Here is a 20,394-nt window from a genome sequence, read left to right as displayed (position 1 = left end):
TATTCCCATAATTTTTTTCAGCTGGTTTTTATATACCTATTTCTCCATCCAACTTCCTTGCATTATATATTTTTTTTATTTTGTTTCTCATGTTGCATGCTTGCATATTCTTATTTCTTTTTTCTTTCTGTTCTTTCTTCTTTTCTCTCAACCTTCCTTCCCTGTTTTTGCATACTCGTATTTCTATATCTTTCATTTTTCCTCAGTCCCCTTCCATTCCTTCCCTCTCCTTTCTTTCCTCTTTTATCTATCCATTCCTTTAAAAAATAACTTTAATTATTATTATTTTCTGTACTTATATTATTTTCATGATACACAAGTCTTGGTAGTTTACTTGTGATGCTATTGTTGTAATTGAAGGTACACACATACACATAGTAACTTAGTATTGTCTTTTGGTATTTATGTAATTTGGCAACAGTGAAATACAGCGTGTTTTGCATAGAATTAGTGGTGGATTACCCTTGGTATATCATATGCATCATTCCTAGGGCACTATTTTTGTGGCATAGCACTTAATCATTAGTTATTGTTGTTGTTGCTATCATTATTCTTCTTCTTTTTGTAATTTTAGTTAGAATTTGAAATGTTACTCATGCATGGATATGTGTTGGTGCCCATTCCACAGGTGTGTCCCACTGTGAAGACCTTTGGCAAGAACTGTACCATGGAGAAGAAGCCAAACCAGTGCTGCCCAGTGATCACGTGCCCTCAAGGTAGGAATCTTTCCCTACCTCAACCTGTATTTAACCTTCACCCCCTAGATATCACTCACCCTACCTCCCACCTTGGCTGTTTCAGGGAACACTTTGAGGAAGGTGATTGAAAGGTTCTTGTTGAAGCTGCTACAAGATTGAAATGGTTTACCTCAAATGTTAGGTACTTGCTATCATTCACTTTGTATAAATATAAGTGTTTCTTCCGTAGCTGGGCGTGATAATAAAAAAAATTATCAGGATAACCAATAAATTGATAACGACAACTTTATCAGCGATAACTGGCAATTGATTACTGTCGGTAAATTTATTGCCCAATAACTGATAACTGATAAATTGATAAATTCAAAATTCCAATACTAGTGATAATGATATTGATATTTTAAGTAAAAAGAGTTGATAAATCCAAATCTTTATTTTTATCTTTATCTTAGAAAACTTAGAAAAATCTTAGAAAAAAATTCAAATTCAATGACAAGTGTCCACTTCCCACAGTACCGGTGCAGCTTCAAATAATGCAGATGACCACCACACCACCCTTTCCAACCAGCACGGGCCTCATGCCTTCCACTGAGTACGGCTGTACTATTGATGGTTTCTACTACCCAGATGGAGTACAGGTGAGGGAGCAGGTGCAATGGTGTGAACTTTTCTTTTCTTATCGTGGCTTGCACATAGTGACTGAATCATGTTAATTATTATTCATGGCACCCTCTACTCTGAGTGATGTCAAATATTACTGTCATTCATATGAACATGTAAGTAATATTGCTTTCATCCCTACATAAAGAAACAGTAATTGCAAGGTGTCTTTATGTTAACAAAGATCTCACTTTTAAGTTACCTTCATGTTTCAGGTGCCAAGTGAGCCTGATAAGCCCTGCGAGCTATGTTACTGCATTAGGAACCACACAGCATGTGTGATGCAAGAGTGTATCCTGATGGTTCCTGGGTGCAAGCCAGTATTCAAGGAGGGTGTCTGCTGCCCTGTTAGATACAACTGTGGTATGCGCTTTCTCTTATGACAGAGTCCTCTCACTCAAATGGATATACTATTTTTCTAAAGATAGCAATCCAGTGTAGAATATGTTTTCACATATTACATAATGTGTAGATTGAGTTAGTCACTACTTCATGAACAATCTTATGGACAATGACTACATTATATGAGGTGTCTCATGCAGTTGGGGGCTTGTGCACCATCAACCTTGGTTTGAGTTATAAGGCTTTAAAGTCAAAGAAACAGAATATCATACTAGAACCAATGCAAACATAATATATATCAATGGAACCTTTTGAACCACTAAATTTAATTAAATCACTAAAATAATGACATTTTCCTCATAAAACATCATAAAACACCAAATGTTGTTTTTTTTACATATGAGTATTTATTATCCGATTTTATTCATATTTGGTACATTGAAAGAACTATAGATAACTAAGAAGCATTTTAAATTTCAAATTAATATTCATTAATTGTGTGTTTTATTGGTGTTTTTCTACCGTTGATGTTTTACCGTTTTATTAAAAAAAAAAGAAAAGGGAAAGAAACTTAACTTGTTGCACATCAAATGAAAGGCCTCATAGTACTTAATATGTGATGCTCAACCCTCTGTACTATGAATATATAGATGTAAAAATTGAAAATCCCATTTCACCACCAGCTGCTGCATGCCTCCACTGAGTGAGATTCAGCCCTAACCCGAAAACCACCATCTCAGCTTATAAGCCCCTTCTGCATGAGATGCCTCATATGAAAAATTCCTATAACAACTGAGAGCATGGAACTCAAAGCATTCTCATGTGCATTTGTGTTCCCTCGGTTGACCCTGAGCTACTGAATGTCTATCTTTTTCTTCAGCTCATGATGAAATTGAGGCTGTCCCAACAACCACCACACTGCCACTGGAGAGCAATGAAACTACTGTTCTCCCAACTACTACAATGCTACCAGAATCTTCAGGGTGCATTCATAAAGGAGAATTTTATGCAGATGGTGCACTCATTCCTTCAGATGATCCCTGTGAACACTGCTATTGTATGATGGGAAATCCGGTGTGTGCTGTCCAGGAATGTCAGTCACCACTAGATGAGATGCAGAATAACTGCATTCCTCAATTGCCACCACCAGGGAAATGCTGCCCAGAGGCATATGACTGTCGTGAGTATCGAACATCTATTGCCATCTCAGCCTTTTATTGTCTTCCCAAGTTGCTAACTCAAAAGCTGCATGAACTTTCCTCTCAATGCAGCATCTAATGTGGAGTTACCAGGCTGATAAAAGAGCAAAAATTTTCTTTGAATTTTTGTCATCTTATTAACTTACAAAAAATATATTAGTCATAAAAAAATGATAAATAGATAAATAAGACAAATTACTTAATGATAAGGGAAAAAAAATTTTGACTTCCTTATTCATGAAATATTGTGCCTTGCATTGTCCTTTCTTTTGCTTCCAATGTATTCACCAGTACTACTCCCATCCACAGCTGAGGTGTTAACCACAGTTTCGCCATCAGAAGACACTACAGTCACAATAGATGCCCTCCCATCAACTGACACTACTCTTCTACAGACAAGTAAAACAGCAGAATCCACAGAGGAAACTACCAAGACCACACCATTTACTTCAGTACAGACTACTGATTCTCCACTAGATACTGAAGGGGCAACTGACTCTTCAGAAGAAACTGAAGGGACAACTGATTCTTCAGGAGAAACTGATGGGACAGCTGATTCTGTAGTAGATACAATTGATTCCAATGATTCACTAACCACAACTGATTCTTCAACATTAACAAAGGAGACCACACCTCACATATATATTGAACCCAGTGAGGTCACCACTGTTACACCAGCTGTCACTAGTGATGCAACTTATAAACCAAAGCCATCCATAGAGGCCACTGATTCTCCAATTGATAGTGGTGTGACCACTGATTCTTCAGATACCACTGTGACTGCTGATTCTTCAGATGGTGGTGTGGCCACTGATTCTCCAGTAGATATAAGTGATAGCAGTGATTCTGCAGGTGCTACTGGTGTGACCACTGATTCTTCAGATACTGGTGTGACCACTGATTCTACAACAGTAACAAAAGAAACCACACCTCACATATATATTGAACCCAGTGAGGTCACCACTACTGCTCCACTTGTCACCAGTGATGCAACTTATAAACCGAAGCCATCCATAGAGGTCACTGACTCTTCAGTAGATACTGATTACACCACTGATTCTTCAGATACAGGTGTGACCACAGATTCTTCAGATGGTGGTGTGGCCACTGATTCTCCAGTAGATACAAGTGATAGCAGTGATTCTGCAGGTGCTACTGGTGTGACCACTGATTCTTCAGATACTGGTGTGACCACTGATTCTACAACAGTAACAAAAGAAACCACACCTCACATATATATTGAACCCAGTGAGGTCACCACTACTGCTCCACTTGTCACCAGTGATGCAACTTATAAACCAGAGCCATCCACAGAGGCCACTGACTCTTCAGTAGATACTGATTACACCACTGATTCTTCTGATATTGATGTGACCACTGATTCTTCAGAATCAAAAGAAACAAAAGAGACCACACCTCACATATATACTGAACCCAGTGAGGTCACCACTGTTACACCAGCTGTCACCAGTGATGCCACTTATAAACCAAAGCCATCCATAGAGGTCACTGATTCACCAATAGATACTGGTGTGACCACTGATTCTTCAGATACCACTGTAACCACTGATTCTTCAGATGCTGGTGTGGCCACTGATTCTCCAGAAGATACAAGTGATACCAGTGATTCTGCAAGTGCTACTGGTGTGACCACTGATTCTCTAGAAGATACAAGTGATACCAGTGATTCTGCAAGTGCTACTGGTATGACCACTGATTCTTCAGATGCTAGTGTGGCCACTGATTCTCTAGAAGATACAAGTGATACCAGTGATTCCACAAGTGCTACTGGTGTGACCACTGATTCTACAACAGTAACAAAGGAGACCACACCTCACATATATACTGAACCCAGTGAGGTCACCACTGTTACACCAGCTGTCACCAGTGATACAACTTATAAACCAAAGCCATCCATAGAGGTCACTGATTCACCAATTGATACTGGTGTGACCACTGATTCTTCAGATACCACTGTGACTGCTGATTCTTCAGATGCTGGTGTGGCCACTGATTCTCCAGTAGATACAAGTGATACCAGTGATTTTGCAGGTGCTACTGGTGTGACCACTGATTCTTCAGATACTGGTGTGACCACTGATTCTACAACAGTAACAAAAGAAACCACACCTCACATATATATTGAACCCAGTGAGGTCACCACTACTGCTCCACTTGTCACCAGTGATGCAACTTATAAACCAAAGCCATCCATAGAGGTCACTGACTCTTCAGTAGATACTGATTACACCACTGATTCTTCAGATACTGGTGTGACCACAGATTCTTCAGATGATGGTGTGGCCACTGATTCTCCAGTAGATACAAGTGATAGCAGTGATTCTGCAGGTGCTACTGGTGTGATCACTGATTCTATAACAGAAACAAAAGAGACCACACCTCACATATATACTGAACCCAGTGAGGTCACCACTGTTGCACCAGCTGTCACCAGTGATACAACTTATAAACCAAAGCCATCCATAGAGGTCACTGATTCACCAATTGATACTGGTGTGACCACTGATTCTTCAGATAGCACTGTGACTGCTGATTCTTCAGATGCTGGTATGGCCACTGATTCTCCAGTAGATACAAGTGATAGCAGTGATTCTGCAGGTGTTGCTAGTGTGACCACTGATTCTTCAGATACTGGTGTGACCACTGATTCTACAACAGAAACAAAAAAGACCACACCTCACATATATACTGAACCCAGTGAGGTCACCACTGTTGCACCAGCTGTCACCAGTGATACAACTTATAAACCAAAGCCGTCCATAGAGCCCACTGATGTTGATGTGATCATTGACTCTTCAGATTCTGGTGTGATCACTGATTCTTCAGAATCTGGTGTGACCACTGATTCTACAACAGTAACAAAAGAGACCACACCTCACATATATATTGAACCCAGTGAGGTCACCACTTCTGCTCCATCTGTCACCAGTGATGCAACTTATAAACCAGAGCCATCCACAGAGTCCACTGACTCTTTAGTAGATACTGATTACACCACTGATTCTTCAGATATTAGTGTGACCACTGATTATACAGAAGAAAGCATTGACACCTCTGTTTATCCAGAAACAGATGATAAAACTGCTGACTATCCAACAGCCACTAGTGAAACCACCATTTCTTCAACAATAACAAAAGAGACCACACCTCATACTGTTGATGAAACCAGTATTTTCACCACTGATACTCCATTTGGAACAAGTGCTGTCACAGCCACATCATCAGCATCAACAGTAACTAGTGAGACCACTGATTATTCAGAAGCAGACAGTAACATTACTGATTCTGCCCCAGATATCGGTGGCACTACTGATGATCCTAGTGAGACTACTGAAGGTCCAAAAGTAACTGAAGAGTCCACTGTGCACAGTTACACTGATCTTACAGAGACAACAACGCCTGCAAGCACATCTGTGTCTGGCAGACCTATTGTGTTCCCTGGCAGTTGTAGTATCTCAGGAACTTATGTTCCCAGTAATTCTGAAGTGTCACCATTTGGACCTTGCCAAGAATCTTGCTTATGTTTGGATGGTCAAGTGAAATGTAATATGACAGCATGCCCTTCTCCTCCTCCTGCATTTCTTAGATGCTCTCCCAAACCCCCTTCTGAGACAGAATGCTGTCCCACATATTCATGCCGTGAGTAATATGAATATATTTTTCATTTGTGTGTATACTATGTTTATTTATTTACATATATTGATATTAATTCAGGTCTAAAGAATGTTTGTGAGTGTGTATGTGCCTGTGTGTTCTATTAAATTATTTGTAATTAATTTTTATCATGGCAATAAAATTACCAATATATATATATATATATATATATATATATATATATATATATATATATATATATATATATATATATATATATATATATATATATATATTATATATTTTATTTTTTTATTTATTTATTTTTTCTTCATACAGCAACTGTTGATCCTGAAGTAACAGAGCTGTCTGCTTGTGAGAAGAATGGTGAATTGTATATGGATGGAGAGGATGTGCCTAGCTCAGACCCTTGTGATTTATGCTTCTGCTTGAGGGGAGATATCGTTTGTGCCCAGCAGGAATGTAATATGCCTGAGGGCACGAATTGTGTGCCTGTTGAAGGTTCTTCAGACTCATGTTGCCCAACTAAGTATAACTGTGGTAAGTAATTCCTGTCAAGGGAAACAGCTTAGTTGTCACTATAAATATGCCATACATTTGAAGGTGTTGGGTCTACCACTGTAAAAATGTGCATTTGTTTTAAGTACACAGTTCAGGGAATATAATGACTGACTTTTCAGATGTACCTGACATGACTACCACTCCTGCTGAGGATTCTAGTACATTCCCAAGTGATACTGAGGAAACCATAACTGAGGTGCCAGGTACCATGCAGACAGGACCAGAAACATCCTTTGAAACGAGAACAACTCTTTCTGCAGAGAGTAGCACAATCACCACTCCAATAGCACCTTCATCAGATCCAGAAACATCCCCATCGCAGCCATCAGGTACAGAAAAAGGCAGTTCCATGACAAACACTGTATGAAGATGAATGTAGACTTCAGTTCTTTGAATATATGTTAAGATTGGAGTCATAATACATATAATGCATAAGAGCAAAATGTAACCCAATAATCCATTTATTAACCTACCCAGCTGTAAGATCAGTAAACCAGCTTACAGACTAGGATATAGATAGGAAAAAAGAAAAACATCCAGCCTGTTAAGGGACTATGATTGCATGAAATGTTGCTGTCATAGACTCCATAGGTACACATTTATTAAAGATCTTCAAAATAAACCCATAATGGTTTATGTCTTTTGAGGCCTCTGTCATGCACCATTTCCAAAATTTGAGCACTTTGGAAACAGGTTGGTTATTCTCCTTATCTTGGTGTGTTTTCATGCACATATGCTGTTTGTTAATCATGCTGATGAGTAACATTAGTTAATAAGGTTTTCTTCACTTGGAAAACCACAGAAGAATATCTACTAGGGGTTTGATTCATCCCATTGTAATGACAATCTTGCCTTCCCAATCCCACAAACTTACATTAAATAATTGTTCCTCCTTAATAAATACACTTATTAGAAATGAGGTTAGTTCACCTCATAATCTTTTCATTGATATTTTGATGTCATTTCGTGTAACCAGTCACGTCAAAGACTATGTGCGTGTGTGTGTGTCATACAGTATATATATATATATATATATATATATATATATATATATATATATATTACTTTCTTTTTACAGCAACCCTTGGACCTGAAGTAACAGAGCTGCCTGCCTGTGAGAAGAATGGTGAAGTGTACATGGATGGAGAAGATGTGCCTAGCTCAGACCCTTGTGATTTATGCTCATGCTGGAGTGGAGAGATTATTTGTGCTCACCGTGAATGTGAAGTGCCTGAGGACCAGAACTGTGTGCCTGTTGATGATCCTTCAGACTCATGTTGCCCAACTAAGTATAACTGTGGTAAGTATTCTGTGTCAAAGGAAACAGCTTAGTTGTCACTATAAATATGCCATACATTTGAAGGTGTCGGGTCTCTCACTGTAAAAATGTGCATTAGTTTTAAGCACATAGTGCAGGTAGTATAATGACTGACTTTTCAGATGTACCTGATATGACTACTACTCCTGCTGAGGATTCTAGTGATACTGAGGAAACCATAACTGAGGTGCCAGGTACCATGCTGACAGGACCAGAAACATCCTTTGAAACGAGAACAACTCTTCCTGGAGAGAGTAGCACAATCACCACTCCAATAGCATCCTCATCAGATCCAGAAACATCAACATCCCCATCGCAGCCATCAGGTACAGAAAAAGGCAGTTCCATGACAAACACTGTATGAGGCAAAACAGAGACTTTCATCAAAACATAAAAAAATAATCCAATGATGGAATTAATCAGCAGCAAAACCAACAAAAGAACTCTCAGAATAAATAAATAAATATATATATATATATATATATATATATATATATATATATATATATATATATATATATATATATATATATATATATATATATATATATATAAGGAAAAGAGAGTAAAAATTTGTTTTTAATCAGTTAAGGTTTTCTGATACGAGTAAATGACCATAATTATAGACAATCCACAATCTTACAGTCTTCTACTACATATTTGTTTTTCTTTAGCAAATACACCCTTTAGTGGTGGTCATTTAAAATCAAATTTTCATTGAAAACTTGGCTTATCTTACATAAATATATTCTTAAAAAACAAGATTTACACAGTGTATACATATTACACACACACGCACACACACACATGCATTACTTTCTTTTTACAGCAACCTTTGGACCTGAAGTAACAGAGCTGCCTGCCTGTGAGAAGAATGGTGAAGTGTACATGGATGGAGAGGATGTGCCTAGCTCAGACCCTTGTGATTTATGCTCATGCTGGGGTGGAGAGATTATTTGTGCCCGCCGTGAATGTGAAGTGCCTGAGAACCAGAATTGTGTGCCTGTTGAAGATCCTTCAGACTCATGTTGCCCAACTAAGTATAACTGTGGTAAGTATTCTGTCTCAAAGGAAATAGAAGGCCTATAGAAAAAAAATGTGTTTTTGTTTTTGTGTGTGCAATTCAGTATAATGATGTATTATCTTTTCAGAGTCAACATTCCCAAGTGAACCTGTTGAAACCACCACTGAGGTGTCAGATGCTATGCTGACACAACCAGTAACTTCCACCCATGCCCCATCATATACAGTCAAAACCTCACCTTCTTCAGCAGAAACTGGAAAAACTACTGAATCTCCAGAGCATGAATACACTACTGAGTCAACACCAGAATTTTCAGAAACCACAGATTCCCTATCAGTAACACAAGAGACCACAACACATACAGTTACTGAACCCAGTGAAGTCACCACTTCTGCTCCGGCTTTCACAAGTGGTGCAACTTATAAACCAGATCCACCCACAGAGGCCACTGATCCACCTATTGATGCTGATGTGATCATTGATTCTTCAGATGTTGGTGTGACCACTGATTCTACAACAGAAACAAAAGAGACCACACCTCACATATATATTGAACCCAGTGAGGTCACCACTGTTGCACCAGTTGTCACCAGTGATGCAACTTATAAACCAAAGCCATCCATAGAGGTCACTGATTCACCAATTGATACTGGTGTGACCACTGATTCTTCAGATACCACTGTGACTACTGATTCTACAACAGTAACAGAAGAGACCACACCTCATACATATATAGATACCAGTGATTCTGCAGGTGCTACTGGTGTGACCACTACAACAGTAACAAAAGAGACCACACCTCACATATATATTGAACCCAGTGAAGTTACCACTGTTGCTCCACATGTCACCAATGATGTAACTTATAAACCAAAACCATCCATAGAGGCCACTGATTCTCCAGTAGATACAAGTGATACCAGTGATTCTGCAGGTGCTACTGGTGTGACCACTGATTCTTCAGATGATGTTCTGACCACCGACTCTCTAGTAGATACTGATTACCCCACTGATTCTTCAGATATTGATTCTCCAGTAGATCCTGATGTGACCACTGTTTCTCCCTCAGTAATTAGTGAAGGCACTGATCATTCTGTTGATAAGGATGAAACTACTACCACTGAAATGACACCTGGGCAGACAGATACAGCCACAAACACTGAGGGCATTCCAGGTGAAGGTAGTTGTTATTTCAATGGCACTGTTTATCCCAATGGAGCCTCAATACCACCATCCACCCCATGTCATATTTCTTGTGTCTGTCAGAACAGTCTCATTGAGTGTACCCTGGAGGAATGTGAACTTCCCAGTGCAAGTCAAGGCTGCCAGCTGGTAGATGTTCCTGGTCAATGCTGCCCCAGTTATAATTGTAGTGAGTATTCCCTCCTCTGAAATTTTTAAATTGTATTTTCATTTTGGCTTAGGAAGTGGGTGGGTGTGTGGATGGGTGGGTGGATGTAGTATGTACAAATATGTTTTTATGCAGGTATCTTGTCTCAGTTATCCTTCTTTAATGAGAGGTCAGCCCAGTACATAGATTGTTAGATTTCTGACTTGCCTATTAGCTCCTTGTACCATATTGCAATCTTGATAACTACATTTTTTTCCCATAAATGTTTCTAGAAATTAAATTTATCCTCCATCTTTCCCTTTCCCTTATAGCCAACATGTGCTTAGTGAATGGAGAAGAGTACGCTGATGGAGATGTTGTGCCCAGTAAAAATATCTGCAGTGATTGTTACTGCTATCAAGGAGAGCTTATCTGTGCTACGATTGATTGTCCTCCACCTCCGGCCAGTAACTGCCGTGTGGTTACGAGGGAGGATATATCTACTTGTTGCCCAGAATATATATGTGACGGTAAGGGATAAAATGGATTCTTATGATTGATTTTCTCTGCATATTTGTATTATATTCTATAATTGATTCTCTCTCTCTCTCTCTCTCTCTCTCTCTCTCTCTCTCTCTCTCTCTCTCTCTCTCTCTCTCTCTCTCTCTCTCTCTCTCTCTCTCTCTCAGAATTAGCTAAATTGTTTTCTGATGAATTCTATCATTAGAGTCTACTAACCTAACCTATTGAAATTCTAACAAATTTACCCACTCCATCATCTTTCCCTAATATATATTTTTCATGTTACATATGTATTGTACTAGTTACCTTACTTTTCCTTCATTTTAAATTAAAAAGTTTTACTATTTTCAGGATACGAAACTACACCTCCTGAGATGACAGCAATCTCCGTATCTTCGGGTGAGACAACCACGCATGTTCCACTAGACATTTATGACACAACCACTTTTCCAACAAAAGATACTTATGATACAACCACTGATGCTACAAAAGTCACTTATGACACAAGTACAGTTGCCACAAAACATACTGAAGACACAACTACCATTTCCGTAAAGGAAACCGATTATACGACTATAGCTGATACACACACAATTATTCAAGACATGACTTCATTTACCACAACAGAAATAGACCATACAGCAGATCGTGTGACAATACAGATGAAAGACACTACAGTTTTACCAACAAAAGAAACTGATTATACAACAATGGCTCCTAAAAAGGAAACTGAAGACACTACTCCTCTAACTACAACTGATATTGATTACATAACAATTGCTTCCACAAAAATGACTGAAGACACAACAAAACAAACTCAAGAAATAACTGGGCATTCCACAAAGAAGCCTGAATATGCAACTACTGCTTCAACAAAAGAAATATATTACACAACCATTGCGGCTCCAAAAGAAATGGATGGTGTTAGCACTGATATCACTATGGAAGCAGATTATCCTACTGGTGCTACTTCAGAAAAACCTAGTCATACAACTTTTGTTTCTACTATAGAATATGAACAAAAAATAACCCCTACAAAAGATGTAGAGGACACAACACTCTTTATCACAAAAGAAAAAGATTACACAACTGTTGTCCCCACAAAAGAAACAGATTACACAACAGTTGTTCCCACAAAAGAAACAGATTACACAACAGTTGTTCCCACAAAAGAAACAGATTACACAACTGTTGCTCCCACAAAAGAATCTGAGCACACAACTGTTGCTCCCACAAAAGAAACAGATTACACAATAATTGTTTCCACAGAAGAAACAGATTACACAACTGTTGCTCCTGCTAAAGAAACCAATTACACAACTGTTACTCCCACGAAAGAAACCAATTACACAACTGTTGCCCCCACCAAAGAAACAGATTACTCATCTGTTGCTCCAGCTAAAGAAACCAATTACACAACTGTTGCTCCCACAAAAGAAGCTGAAGACATAACTACTACTTCCACAATAGATACTGAGGACATAACACGCTTCACCACAAGAGAATCCAATTATACAACTGTTACTCCCACAAAAGAATATGATTACACAACTGCTCCTCCCACAAGAGAACATGATTACACAACTGCTGTTCCCACAAGAGAAGTTGATGACATAACTACCTCTCCCACAATAGATACTGAGGACACAACACTCTTTACCACAAAAGAATCTGATTCCACAAGTATTGCTTCCACAAAAGAACCTCATTACACAACTGTTGCTCCCACCAAAGAAACAGATTACACAACTGTTGCCCCTGCCAGAGAAACAGATTATACAACTGTTGCTCCTGCTAAAGAAACGGATTACACAACTGTTCCTCTTGCCAGAGAAACAGATCACACAACTGTTGCTCCCACAAAAGAATTGCATTACACAACTATTGTTCCTGCTAAAGAAACAGATTACACAACTGTTGCTCCTGCTAAAGAAACAGATTACACAACTGTTGCTCCTGCTAAAGAAACAGATTACACAACTGTTGCTCCCACAAAAGAAACAGATTACACAACTGTTGCTCCCACAAAAGAAACAGATTACACAACTGTTGCTCCCACCAAAGAAACAGATTACTCATCTGTTGCTCCAGCTAAAGAAACCAATTACACAACTGTTGCTCCCACTAAAGAAGCTGAAGACATAACTACTACTTCCACAATAGATACTGAGGACACAACACTCTTTACCACAAAAGAATCTGATTCCATAAGTATTGCTCCCACAAAAGAATTTAGTTACACAACTGTTGCTTCCACAAAAGAAACAGATTACACAACTGTTGCTCCTGCTAAAGAAAAAGATTACACAACTGTTGCTCCCACAGAAGAAACAGATTACACAACTGTTGCTCCTGCTAAAGAAACAGATTACACAACTGTTGCTCCCACAAAAGAAACAGATTACACAACTGTTGCTCCCACAATAGAAACTGATTACACAACTGTTGTTTCCACAAAAGAAGTTGAAGAAATGACTACTACTCCCACTAGTGACACAACACCCTCTACCTCAAAAGAAACAGATTCCATAACTGTTATTGCCACAAAAGAGACAGATTACACAACTGCTGTTCCCACAAGAGAAGTTGATGACATAACCACTTCTCCCACTACAGATACTGAGGACACAACACTCTTTACAAAAGAACCTCATTACACAACTGTTGCTCCCACCAAAGAAACAGATTACACAACTGCTGTTCCTGCTAAAGAAACAGGTTACACAACTGTTGCTCCCATAAAAGAAACAGATTACACAACTGTTGCTCCCACAAAAGAAACAGATTACACAACTGTTGCTCCCACAAAAGAAACAGATTACACAACTGTTTCTCTCACAAAAGAAAAAGATTACACAACAGTTGCTTCCACTAAAAAAACTGATTACACAACACTTGCTCCCACAAAAGAAGCTGAAGACATAACTACTACTCCCACAATAGATTCTGCAGACACAACACTCTTCACCACAAGAGAATCCAATTATACAACTGTTGCTCCCACAAAAGAATATGATTACACAACTGCTGCTCCCACAAGAGAACATGATTACACAACTGCTGTTCCCACAAGAGAAACTGATGATATAACCACCTCTCCCACAATAGATAGTGAGGGCACAACACTCTTCACCATAAAAGAATCTGATTCCACAAGTATTGCTCCCACAAAAGAACCTCATTACACAACTGTTGCTCCCACAGAAGAAACTGAAGACCTAACTACTACTTCCACAATAGATACTAAGGACACATCATTATTCACCACAAAAGATTCAGGATACACAACTGCTGTTCCCACAAAACAATATGATTACACAACTCTTGCTCCCATAAAAGAATCCCAGTACACAACTATTTCTCCCTCTGAAGAACCTGATTATATAACTGTTGCTCAAACAAAAGGAGATGAAGACATTACTACGCCCATAATAGATGGGGAGGACACAACAGTCTTCATGACAAGAGAATCCAATTACACAACTGTTGCTCTCACAAAAGAATATGATTACACAACTGCTCCTCCCACAAGAGAGCATGATTACACAATTACTGTTCCCACAAGAGAAACTGATGACACAGCCACTTCTCCCACAACAGACACTGAGGACACAACACTCTTTACCACAAAAGAATCTGATTCCACAAGTATTGCTCCCACAAAAGAATTTAATTATACAACTGTTGCTCCCACCAAAGAAACAGATTACACAGCTGTTGCTCCCACCAAAGAAACGGATTACACAACTGTTGCCCCCACCAAAGAAACAGATTACACAACTGTTGTTCCTGCCAGAGAAACAGATTACACAACTTTTGCTCCTGCTAAAGAAACAGATCACACAACTGTTGCTTATGCCAGAGAAACAGATTACACAACTGTTGCTCATCCTAAAGAGACAGATTACACAACTGTTGCTCATCCTAGAGAAACAGATTACACAACTGTTGCTCTTCCTAAAGAGACAACCATTGCTCCTGGCAGAGAAACAGATTACACAACTGTTGCACATCCTAAAGAGACAACCATTGCTCCTGGCAGAGAAACAGATTACACAACTGTTGCACATCCTAAAGAGACAACCATTGCTCCTGGCAGAGAAACAGATTACACAACTGTTGCTCATCCTAAAGAGACAACCATTGCTCCTGGCAGAGAAACTGATTACACAACAGTTGCTCATCCTAAAGAGACAACCATTGCTCCTGGCAGAGAAACTGATTACACAACTTTTGCTCCTGCTAAAGAAACAGATCACACAACTGTTGCTTATGCCAGAGAAACAGATTACACAACTGTTGCTCATCCTAGAGAAACAGATTACACAACTGTTGCTCATCCTGAAGAGACAACCATTGCTCCTGGCAGAGAAACAGATTACACAACTGTTGCTCATCCTAAAGAGACAACCATTGCTCCTGGCAGAGAAACTGATTACACAACTGTTGCTCATCCTAAAGAGACAGATTACACAACTGGTGCTCCCACTAAAGAAACAGATTACACAACTGTTGCTCCCACCAAAGAAACAGATTACACAACTGTTGCTCATCCTAAAGAGACAGATTACACAACTGTTGTTCCTGCTAAAGAAACAGATTACACAAGTGTTGCTCCTGCCAGAGAAACAGATTACACAACTGTGGCTCACACCAAAGAAACTGATTACACAAGTGATGCTCCTGCCAGAGAAACAGATTACACAACTGTTGTTCCCACAAAAAAAACAGATTATACAACTGTTGCTCCCACAAAAGAAACAGATTACACAACTGTTGCTCCCACAAAAGAAACAGATTACACAATTGTTGCTCCCACAAAAGAAGCTAAAGAAGTAACTACTACTCCTGCAATAGATACTGGAGACACAATACTCTTTACCACAAAAGAGAGAGATTCCACAACTGTTGCTCCCACAAAAGAGACAGATTACACAACAGCTCCTCCCACAAGAGAACAGGATTACACAACTCCTGTTGCCACAGGAGAAGTTGATGACATAACCACTTCTTCCACTACAGATACTGAAAACACAACACTCTTTACAGAAGAACCTCATTACACAACTGTTGCTTCCACCAAAGAAACAGATTACACAACTGCTGTTCCTGCTAAAGAAACAGGTTACACAACTGTTGCTCCCATAAAAGAAACAGATTACACAACTGTTGCTTCCACTAAAAAAACTTATTACACAACTTTTGATCCCATAAAAGAAACTGATTACACAACAGTTGCTCCCACAAAAGAAGCTGAAGAAATGACTACTACTCCCTCACTAGATACTGAGGACACAACACTCTTCACCACTAAAGAAACCAATTACACAACTGTTGCTCACACAAAAGAATATGATTACACAACTGCTCTTCCCACAAGGGAACATGATTACACAACTCCTGTTCCCACAAGAGAAGTTGACAACATAACCACTTCTCCCACAATAGATACTGAGGACACAACACTCTCTACCATAAAAGAATCCAGTTACACAACTGTTGCTCCCACAAAAGAAACAGATTACACAACTGTTTATACCACAAAAGAAGTAGATTACACAACCTTTGCTCCCACAAAAGAAACAGATTACACAACTGCTGTTCCTACAAGAGAAGCTGAAGACATAACTGAGGACACAATAGTTTTCACCACAAGAGAACCAGATTACACAGCTGTTTCTCCCACAAAAGAGGCTGAAAACATGACCATTTCTCCCACAACAGATATTAAGGACACAATACTATTTACCACTAAAGAATCAGTTTCCACAACTGCTGCTCCAGCAAAAGAACCTGATTACACAACTGTTGTTCCCATAAAAGAAAGTGATGACATAACCACTTCTCCCACAATAGATACTGAGGACACAACAATTTTTACTGGAAAGGAATCTGTTTACACAACTGTTCCTCCTATAAAAGAATATTATTATACAACTGCTGCTGCTCCCACAAAAGTACCTGAAGACATAACCACTTCTCCCACTATAGATACTAAGAACACAACACTCTTTACCACAAAAGAAACTGATTACACAACTGCTGGTCTTACAAAAGAATATGAAGACATAACCACCTCTTCAACAATAGATACTGAAGATTCAACACTCTTTACCAAAAAAGAATCAGATTACACAACTGTTGCTTCCACAAAGGAACCTGAAGACATAACTATTACTCCCTCAATAGATAGTGAGAACACAACAATCTTTACCACGAAAGAATCTGTTTACACCACTGTTACTCCAACTAAAGAATCAGATTACACAACTGTTGCTCACACCAAAGTAACTGGAGAGATAACTACTACCACCTTAATAGATACTGATGGAACAACAATCTTTACTCCCAAAGAATCTGAATACACAACTGTTGCTCCTACAAAAGAAGTTGAAAATGTAACCACTTCTATCACAAATGATCCTGAAGATGGAAAATTGTTTATCACAGAAAAAGTTGAAGATATAACCACTTCTCCTATAAATGATACTGAATATGTAACATTCTATACCACAGATGAAGCTGATGATATAACTACTCCCACAAAAGACATAACACTCTTTACCATTAAAGAATCAGATTACACAACTCTTGCATCCACAAAAGAAGTTGAAGATATAACCACTTTTACAAAAGATACAGAGGTCCCAACACTCTTTACCACAACAAAATCAGTTTACACTACTGATTCTTCAACAAAAGATGGTGAAGACACAACTGGTTTTGTTCCCACAACTGAAATTGCTGATATTGTAACACATACTGCAAATGAAAGTTATTATTCAACTGTTGCTCCCATAGAAGTTGAAACCACTGATATTTTTCTCACAAATGAAACTGATTCTACAAATGTTACTTCTGCAGGTGAAAGTTATTTCACAACTGTTGTTCCCATAGAAAAAACTGAAGTTTCAACCATTTTTACTACTAAAGAGACAGATTTTGCAACTGTTGTTCCCACAGAAGAAATTGATAATTTGACCCTTATTCCCTCAAATGAAACCGATGATACCACCACTTATGACACAACAACAATGGGCTACCCAACAGTCGTTCCCACAAAACAAACCTATGACACCACTATTGCCACTAAAGTTACTTATGAGACAACTCATATTTCAGCAGGTACTGACGACACTACCACCGTTGCTCCTGAAGGCACCAACGACACTGTTACCATTGATCCTGAGGCCACCAACGACACAGTTACCGATGTTCCTGGAGACACAGACCACACAACAGACGATACTGTTACCATTGGTCCTGAAGACGCAGACAAAACAACAAATGACTATTTTACTGTTGGTCCTGAAGAACCTGGTACTGTTACCCCTGCTACTGGAGAAATAAGTGAGAGCACTACAGCTCAGACTGCATCAACTGATAAGGAAGACTTTACTGGCTGCATAGTGGAGGATCAGCAGTATGAGGATGGCTCCAGTATGCCACTCACATCAGATTGCCAAAAGTCTTGTCGCTGTGATAATGGGTCAGTGATATGCAGCAGGTTATCATGCCCTCCACAACCTCCAGCCTTCCTTCGATGCTCCACACTACCTGCCAATAGCACATGTTGTCCTGTCTATGACTGTCGTAAGTATACAAATTTATTCTTTTTGTCTTTGCATCACCCATTTACATGAATAGGATACCTTATAAAAGATTATTGTTGTAATAATAATGGAAATTATTAGTGTTGCTGTTGTTCTTGCTATTATCATCATCATTATTAAATCTTATTACATTTTACAATAATGATAATAATAATAATTCCTTTGCATTTCAGCTATTTTCCCTGAGGACACTTCGACAGCTGCTCCTGCTTGTGTGGAAGATGGGGTTACTTACCTGAATGGTGAATATATCCCCAAGGATTCTGAATGCGTGGACTGTTACTGTTTGTCTGGCAGAATTGTGTGTGCTTCCCTGGAATGTGCTGCACCAGCACCTGACTGCATAACACTGACACATCCTGCAGGAAGCTGCTGCCCTACACAGTATGAGTGCTGTAAGTTAAAGTCCTTCTGTACTTCATGCTTGCTCTCTTTACTTTTGTAACACAATTTATATTTTTACTTAATTGCTCATGAGTTGATTTTTTCTTCTTTTTCAATCCACAGTTGAGCATCCCACCACAGACACAGAGGTTGCCACTGACACAGTTACTACTGATGAAATCACCATCCCTGTCACGAGCACCACCACTTCTGCTTCTAGTGTAGAGGCATCCACTGCCACTGTGAGTCCAGTCATGATTGAGGCAATGAGCTCCTTAACCACAGAGGAATCAGAGGTTTCTGCAGGTGTTGTAACAACTGAGACATCACTGGCCTCAATTGACACCACCACACCAGCTGTATCATCTTCAACTACTTCAGAGACACCTATAAGTACCACAGAATCTAAGGAAGATGTTTCCGAAGGGACTGTGATATCTGCCAGTCCAAGCTTAGGCAGCAGTGAACAGTCAGACAGTGATGAGAAGGAAGAAGGCACCAGTGCAGTGACACAGCCTCTGCCTCCAAGCACTTCATCCAGCAGCTCTGCCTCCACTGACTCCTCTCCTTTCCCTTCCTTCCCAACCTCTTCCAACACCACCCACACCCCAATGGAGTATGACCCTGAAGCCTGCATGTTTAATGGGAAAGTGTTTGCCTCTGCTCAGCAGATTCCTCGTGATGACCCATGTGACTTTTGCTTCTGCTTCCGTGGGGACATCATTTGTCTGCAGCAGACATGCCCACCACCCATTTCCAACTGTTTTGAGGAGGCCATCGCAGGTTATTGCTGTCCACGCTTCCAGTGTCCAGTGGTGCAGACTTTAGTGAATGTTACCACTACCACAACACCCATCCCTACCTACCCGCCTATTCAACAGGAAGTGGAGATGATCATGTGTGAGATTGGACAGCGCTACTATCAACATGGACAAATTGTGAGAGAAGCATCTGGGCCCTGCTTGGTGTGCAGGTAATCTTCATTCTGCAACACAAATTTTTTCCTAAATTTTTTTGGTTAAACGATTTTTTTTTGATGGCATAATCAATTATATATATATATATATATATATATATATATATATATATATATATATATATATATAT

The 20,394-nt window shown here is 39.2% G+C and overlaps 1 protein-coding gene across 1 annotated transcript in view; it reads left to right on the top strand.

Moving 5' to 3' along the window:
* Positions 1–20,394, top strand: part of LOC135104422 (mucin-3B-like) — a 105,846-nt gene that overhangs the window by 83,810 nt on the left and 1,642 nt on the right. Inside the window, exons 7-21 of the mRNA XM_064011828.1 lie at positions 629–716; positions 1,212–1,336; positions 1,574–1,721; positions 2,581–2,880; positions 3,209–6,559; positions 6,854–7,075; positions 7,216–7,425; positions 8,175–8,396; positions 8,537–8,740; positions 9,244–9,465; positions 9,566–10,810; positions 11,101–11,298; positions 11,642–18,883; positions 19,077–19,298; positions 19,411–20,260. Coding sequence (XP_063867898.1) covers positions 629–716; positions 1,212–1,336; positions 1,574–1,721; positions 2,581–2,880; positions 3,209–6,559; positions 6,854–7,075; positions 7,216–7,425; positions 8,175–8,396; positions 8,537–8,740; positions 9,244–9,465; positions 9,566–10,810; positions 11,101–11,298; positions 11,642–18,883; positions 19,077–19,298; positions 19,411–20,260 — 14,849 coding nt within the window. The remainder of the gene's footprint in view (positions 1–628; positions 717–1,211; positions 1,337–1,573; positions 1,722–2,580; positions 2,881–3,208; positions 6,560–6,853; positions 7,076–7,215; positions 7,426–8,174; positions 8,397–8,536; positions 8,741–9,243; positions 9,466–9,565; positions 10,811–11,100; positions 11,299–11,641; positions 18,884–19,076; positions 19,299–19,410; positions 20,261–20,394) is intronic.

The sequence above is a fragment of the Scylla paramamosain genome, chromosome 10 (genome assembly GCF_035594125.1).
Source record: "Scylla paramamosain isolate STU-SP2022 chromosome 10, ASM3559412v1, whole genome shotgun sequence".
NCBI lineage: Eukaryota > Metazoa > Arthropoda > Malacostraca > Decapoda > Portunidae > Scylla > Scylla paramamosain.
Note: the sequence above shows the minus strand (reverse complement) of the source record. Positions and strands in the feature narration are given on the sequence as shown.